Genomic DNA, 7,716 nt, shown 5'->3' with positions numbered 1-7,716 from the left:
ATACAACTCCCTGACCAGAGAGAGAGACCAGCTACAATCTTTAGTTGAGAAAGGTGAGTCAAATTGTCTCATGACTGTTCTGTTTGACAGTCTCTGTATCAGTTCACATGTCACTTACAGACAGGAAGTTAACTGATATTAAATGAAAAATGATGTCACGCTCGTCGTGTATATAGTGGACCAAGGTGCAGCGGGTTGAGTGCTCATCTTAACTGTTAGTGTGAACACGTAACAAACAAAACAAGAAAAAAACGATTGAACAGTCTTGTAGACACATCAGTACAAAGAACAACCTCCCACAAAGGGACAGGTGAAAACATGGCTACCTAAGTATGACTCTCAATCAGCAACAACGATGTACAGCTGTTCCTGATTGAGAGCCATACCAGGCCTACAAAGAAATACACAACATAGATGGATCATAGAAAACACAACATAGAACAATGACAAAAAACCCCGGAATACATAAACCAAACACACCTCTACCAACACACACACCCCGAACCATATCAAACAAATACCCCCTGCCACGTCCTGACAAAACTATAATAACAAATAACCCCTTTACTGGTTAGGACGTGACAAATGATGCTTCCAAACCGTCCATTAGATAGTGCCCTGTCTTCCTTGAGTGTCTGATTGATACTTAATTCAATGTTGTATTAAAGTGACTAAAGCAAGAAATGTTCAACTTACAGTGTGTCCTCAAGGATGGAAAAAGCTTGGTAGCAGTTGTTACTACGTCTCTACTGAGTACAAATCCTGGGAGGAGAGCAGACAGGACTGCAGAAATAGAGGAGCACACCTGGTGGTTATCAACAGCCAAGAGAAACAGGTGTGTGTGTGTGAGGTAGAGAGAAAAAGAGTGATAGAGATAGCGAGCAGTAATGGGTATGTTTTAACAATGTTGTCTCTCTCCTACAACTACAGACATTAGTCAATTGGTTATGCGGGGTAAAGAACTATGTCTGGATTGGTCTGACTGACTCTGTTTCTGAGGGGACCTGGAAATGGGTGGACGACACACCACTGACCACAAAGTAAGACATTCATGAATTCTGTGTCACTATGACATCACTGTCTGGAGTAGTAGGTTCAGAGTGGACAGCCTGATTATATGTGTTGTTTCTCCTACAGGTATTGGAACAGTGGACAGCCTGATTCTATGTGTTGTTTCTTCTACAGGTATTGGAACAGTGGACAGCCTGATTCTATGTGTTGTTTCTCATACAGGTACTGGAACAGTGGACAGTCTGATTATATGTGTTGTTTCTCCTACAGGTATTGGAACAGTGGACAGTCTGATTCTATGTGTTGTTTCTACTACAGGTGTTGGAACAGTGGACAGCCTGATTCTATGTGTTGTTTCTCCTACAGGTATTGGAACAGTGGACAGCCTGATTATATGTGTTGTTTCTTCTACAGGTATTGGAACTGTGGACAGTCTGATTCTATGTGTTGTTTCTCCTACAGGTATTGGAACAGTGGACAGTCTGATTCTATGTAATGTTTCTCCTACAGGTATTGGAACAGTGGAGAGCCTAATGGTGGAAGAGCTGAGAACTGTGTATATTTCTACTCCTGGTCATCAGACACAGGAGAATGGTGGGACTATGACTGTTCCCATCAATACAGATGGATCTGTGAGAAATAGGATTCATCCTCGGTACTCTCAACTGCTAAATAGGATTATGATAAGTACTATCAATCGTAAACTATTTTCTGCTTATTCTATTTACCTTGTCAAGTACATACAATATATTACGATGCAAATGTATAATACATTATAATAAAAATAACTAAAAATATACAATAACAATACAATGAACTGATAACAGAATACCTTTTCTGTCTGTTGTTGTGGAAATTCACCACTAAGGACTCAAATTCAAAGGAAATGAATCAATCTTTATTATCTCAGTCATCGAGGTTCACTGACTCAATACAAGGCTGATGTTAATTTTTATTTGTATTACTTTTTAGTTTAGTCTACTTGCTAAATGTTTTTGTGAACTCTTCTTGAACTGCACTGTTAGTTGAGGGCTTGTAAGTAAGCATTTCACGGTAAAGTCTACACTTCTTGTATTCGGAGCATGTGACTAATAAAGTTTGATTTGATTTGAGACCCTTTATACTGCGACACAAACAAGTCCTATAAGCACGGTTGGTTCCTGCATGAGACTGACTGATACCACACCAGGCGTCTTACCTTGAAACTGAGATACTCCTTTGGGTTCCCAGAACAATGTTCTGGGCGCACTAAGGAATTGCATGGACAGTGTAGTGTGGATTCCTCCCATGTACAGTCAATCAGTCACTCGCATGAATCCAACCAAGATGGTTATTAGAAAAGCAGCATTATTCTATACATACGAGTGGATAAACACAGAGAATGTCAGACTCTACTGTATAATAGTTGATCTAACATGGAGCCTAGAAGGACTGTTCTCTACTGTATAATAGTTGATCTAACACGGAGTCTAGAAGAACTGTTCTCTACTGTATAATAGTGGATTTAACATGGAGTCTAGAAGGACTGTTCTCTACTGAATAATAGTTGATCTAACATGGAGTCTAGAAGGACTGTTCTCTCTGCTGTATCATATAATCTCTGACACTTTTAAGACTGAAAATGTGAATGTACTATATATGAGGTTTCAGTTACGACCCATGTGCAGACTGTGTAGAGGTAACAATGTTTATTGTAACAACAGGGGCAGGCAAACGACGGGTCAAGGCAGGCAGGGGTCGATAATCCAGAGTAGTGGGGCCAAGGTACAGGACGGCAGGCAGGCCCAGGGTCAGGTCAGGCAGAGGTCGGTAATCCAGAATGGGGCAAAGGTACAGGACGGCAGGCAGGCTCAGGCAGAGTGGTCAGGCAGGCGGGCTCGGAGTCAGGACAGGCAGGGGTCAAAACCAGGAGGGCCGGAAAAGAGAGACTGGAAAAAGCAGGCGCTGAGACACTAAACACGGGTAGTCTTGAACAAACAAGATGTACTTGCACAGACAGAAAACACGGTGTCATGACGTTGCCCTCTTTGGGTTTTCTATGCACCATCCCCCTATCTCCCCCTTACTCGGCCCTGTGAGAGAGGTCGTAAATTCCTAAGAAAATGTCCTGCCTCATGGCCACAGTATACAGAGAGAGTGGGTTTCATAGAAAGAACCTAGGAATTCTTCCACCTCACCGGACTGGAGAACCGAATGACATTTATGTTCTGTAGAAGGTATAAAAGATCGGTGAAGAATCCAGCTACGAACTGGTCCGTTTGGTACACTTTTGTGAAACTCATGAGAGACAATACGGCCACATTACCATGGCTCTGTTTATATCATAGCCTCAGTTGTGAGATTTACATCTAATGGATGTACAAAATTAATGAATAAGGATAAAGCTATTTGGAATATGTTGGGATGCTTGTAAGATGTTAATGTGAGAGAATTGTATTTTCTGTTTAGAGTTTTACCAAGTCATCGGCACGCCCCCATGAACAGACGGGACCTGGCGTCATGAGACAGACTTTTTCTGTCATTCCGAATATAACCCCCACCCAGGGTTTCTATCACCAGACCAGCTTACATCGAGAACGAGAGGGCCAAGGTTTGACCATGCATTCCTCGTTCGGAACTTTAACCATACCACGTGGTTAAACTCTTAGACTATAGATACCGACAGAATAATAACAAGTCTTTGATATTAATTACTAGTCTGCAGCTAGGAATTTGGTATCATTGAATGTGAAGACCGATGAAACATCCATCCTATAACGACATTAATGAATGTCACTTTGAAATATCCATTCTAAATGAGAGAGACAGAGAACGCGAGGACAAAATTCTCCAACAGAACCAAACTCTCCAACAAAGATCCCGACGACACACTGAGCATAAATATATATATTGATTGCAATTGTTCCCGAATGAGTGAGCGTTCATGTGCAAACGATTAGCATTTCAATTGTTAATATTTATCAACTCTGTAGTGCCTTCTCAGCTGACCCACACTCCCCTTTTGTCTAACAAGCCGCCATGCCGGTTTAGCCCACTAGAGCACCTTCCTTTATCATTTCTTTGTAACGATACCTACTGTTATGCATTTCTGTGAATTACTTAGATTAGTAAATAAATGATTTTAAGACAATTGATATATGGATGACTCATAGTGAAGACTGGGTTCGTGCAGATAACCAACAATTTACGACGTTTGGAATGTGACTGACGAGGTAAATAACACATCATTAACCTCTCTGGGCTAGGTGGGACGCTCGCAGTCAGTTGAATCCCGTGGCGCATTATTCAAATACCTTAGAAATGCTATTACTTCAATTTCTCAAACATATGACTATTTTACAGCATTTTAACCTGTTAGGGCTAGGGGGCAGTATTGACATGGCTGGATAAAAACGTACCCGATTTAACCTGTTAGGGCTAGGGGGCAGTATTGACACGGCTGGATAAAAAACGTACCCGATTTAATCTGGTTACTACTCCTGCCCAGTAACTAGAATATGCATATAATTATTGGCTTTGGATAGAAAACACCCTAAAGTTTCTAAAACTGTTTGAATGGTGTCTGTGAGTATAACAGAACTCCTACGGCAGGCCAAAACCTGAGAAGATTTCAAGCAGGAAGTGGCCTGTCTGAGAAGTAGTGTTTCATCTTGGCTCTTTTTATTGAAGACTCAGGATCTGTGCAATAACGTGACACTTCCTACGTCTTCCATAGGGTCTCAGAGCCCGGGAAAAAGTTGAACGATATCGAGGCAGGCTCTGGCTGAAACACTTTATCGCTTTTGGCAAGTGGCCACTCAGAGTACTATGGGCTTAGGCGCGTGCCCGCTTCGACCGAATGGTTTCTTTTCCTTTCTCTGTTTATCTAAACGCAGATTCCCGGTCGGAATATTATCGCTTTTTTATGAGAAAAATGGCATAAAAATTGATTTTAAACAGCGGTTGACATGCTTCGAAGTACGGTAATGGAATATTTAGAATTCTTTTGTCACGAATTGCGCCATGCTCATCACCCTTATTTAGCCTTTAGGATAGTGTCTAGAATGCACGAACAAAACGCCGCTGTTTGGATATAACGATGGATTATTTTGGACCAAACCAACATTTGTTATTGAAGTAGAAGTCCTGGGAGTGCATTCTGACGAAGACAACAAAGGTAATAACATTTTTCTTATAGTAAATCTGACTTTGATGAGTGCTAAACCTGCTGGGTGTCTAAATAGCTAGCCCTGTGATGCCGGGCTATCTACTGAGAATATTGCAAAATGTGCTTTCACCGAAAAGCTATTTTAAAATCGGACATATCGAGTGCATAGAGGAGTTCTGTATCTATAATTCTTAAAATAATTGTTGTGCTTTTTGTGAACGTTTATCGTGAGTAATTTAGTAAATTCACCGGCAGTGTTCGGTGGGAATGCTAGTCACATGCTAGTCACATGCTAATGTAAAAGCTGGTTTTTGATATAAATATGAACTTGATTGAACAAAACATGCATGTATTGTATAACATAATGTCCTAGGGTTGTCATCTGATGAAGATCATCAAAGGTTAGTGCTACATTTAGCTGTGGTTTGGGTTTATGTGACATTATATGCTAGCTTGAAAAATGGGTGTCTGATTATTTTGGGCTGGGTAATCTGCTGACATAATCTAATGTTTTGCTTTCGCTGTAAAGCCTTTTTGAAATCGGACAGTGTGGTTAGATAAAGGAGAGTCTTGTCTTAAAATGGTGTAAAATAGTCATATGTTTGAAAAATTGAAGTTTGGGGATTTTTGAGGAATTTGTAATTCGCGCCACGCCTATCATTGGATATTGGAGCAGGTGTTCCGCTAGCGGAACGTCTAGATGTAAGAGGTTAAGCTCCAAAACATGTATATAAAGTTTCAGAGCTCTAGGTCTGACGGTTCTTTGATAGTTTGAACGAAGGTAACTATTGCAGTCTCTATGTGTCTGTTAGCCTCACACTGTGTCACTCCCCATTGACTGTGTGGGTGTGTGAGTTCCGAAAATCACAGAAATCACGTAGAGCTCCGAAACCCGCCTTAACTTCACTATGGTAGGGGAGCAGCAGCATTTGGAATTTTGGATGAAAAGCGTGCCCAAATTAAACTGCCTGCTACTCAGGCCCAAAAGCTAGGATATGCATATAAATGGTAGATTTGGATAGGAACCATTCTAAAGTTTCCAAAACAGTTAAAACAATGTTTGTGAGTATAACACAAATGATTTGGCAGGTGAAAACCTGAGAAAAATCCATCCAGGAAATAGGATTTTGTTATTTTTGTAGTTTTCTATTCAATGCCATTACAGTATCCATTGACTTAGGACTCAAATTGCAGTTCCTATGCCTCCCACTAGATGTCAACCGTCTTTAGAAATTGTTTCAGGCTTGTGTTCTGAAAAATGAGGGAGTAAGACCAGTCTGAATGACTGGACCCTAAAGTGTCACAGAGCTTTTTCATGCGCAATCCCGAGAGCACGCCATTCTTGTTTACCTTTTATATTGACAACGTTATTGTCCGATTTAAATATTATCGATTATTTAGGCTAAAAGTATTGAATATAAACATTGTTTGACATGTTTCTATGAACTTTACGGATACAATTTGGATTTTGTTGTCTGCCTGTTGTGACTGCGTTTGAGCCTGTGGATTACTGAAGAAAAGGCGTAAACAAAACAGAGGTTTTTGGATATAAAGTGAGACTTTATCGAACAAAACAAACATTTATTGAGTAAATGAATGTCTACTGAGTGCAACCATATGAAGATCTACAAAGGTAAGTGATTAATTTTATCTCTATTTCTGACTTGTGTAACTCTTCTACTTGGTTGGTTACTGTTTGTAATGATTTGTTGCTGGGCGATGTTCTCAAATAATCGCATGGTATGCTTTCGCCGTAAAGCCTTTTTGAAATCTGACACGATGGATGGATTCACAAGAAGTTTATCTTTAAACCTATGTATAACACTTGTATGTTTTCAGAATTTTTATTATGAGTATTTCTGTTTTTGAATTTGGCGCTCTGCAATTTCACTGGATGTTGGCCAGGTGGGACGCTAGCGTACACTAGTGAGGTTAACGGATTCTTCTGAACACTCTGCAACTGGATCTATAACTTTTTTGAAAAAACCCACATTTCTTTATCGATCACCGAATGTACATTGAATTATTTCTCGTAAATTACAATAGATAAATGGCTGGTTCTTTTTTTTCCTTACACCGTAGGTTCATGTACTTTGACGTGAAGCGGTCACATTAGCGCTATATTGCCATTTTTGACCTTTAATCCCAGAAAATGGGCCTTAACTCAAAAAAGCATTGAGGCCTCGACGCCATCTTGTTTCTGGGCTAAATGCCCATTTGGCCAAACCTGTGCTCACCAAGTTTTGTCTTCGAAGTCTTTTCCATTTAGGAGAAACGGCCATGTCCAGTAAAAATGAAAAAAAAATGCATGAAATGAAATGTATGCATTCACTAGTGTAAGTCGCTCTGGATAAGAGCGTCTGCTAAATGACTGAAATGCAAATGTAAAAATGTGAATTTGTTTTGTCCATTTGCAATAAGTCGCCATCTGGTGGAATGTTCCCGAACAGCGGAATAATGACCAAAACTTTTAGCTTTTATAAAACGGAAATCAAATGTCAGAGAGATTTTATTTGATGACTTCCTGGAAGATCCGGCCCTGGGGCACGACCTGAGGC

General features: G+C 40.3%; 1 protein-coding gene across 3 annotated transcripts in view; it reads left to right on the top strand.

Moving 5' to 3' along the window:
• LOC123739010 (C-type lectin domain family 4 member M) overlaps positions 1–2,123 on the top strand; it is a 48,094-nt gene extending 45,971 nt beyond the window's left edge. For 2 of the 3 annotated variants that reach the window (XM_045713602.1, XM_045713599.1), the window contains exon 6: positions 1,522–2,123. In XM_045713602.1, the coding sequence (XP_045569558.1) occupies positions 1,522–1,654 (133 nt within the window). In that variant the 3' untranslated portion in view covers positions 1,655–2,123. Of the gene's footprint in view, positions 1–930; positions 1,041–1,521 lie in introns of all 3 variants that reach the window. The other variant, XM_045713600.1, reaches the window with a different exon arrangement.
• Positions 2,124–7,716: the final 5,593 nt, after the last annotated feature.

This window comes from Salmo salar, unplaced genomic scaffold (assembly GCF_905237065.1).
Source record: "Salmo salar unplaced genomic scaffold, Ssal_v3.1, whole genome shotgun sequence".
NCBI lineage: Eukaryota > Metazoa > Chordata > Actinopteri > Salmoniformes > Salmonidae > Salmo > Salmo salar.
The sequence above is the reverse complement of the archived record's forward strand: the minus strand, read 5'-3'. Positions and strand labels throughout refer to the sequence as shown.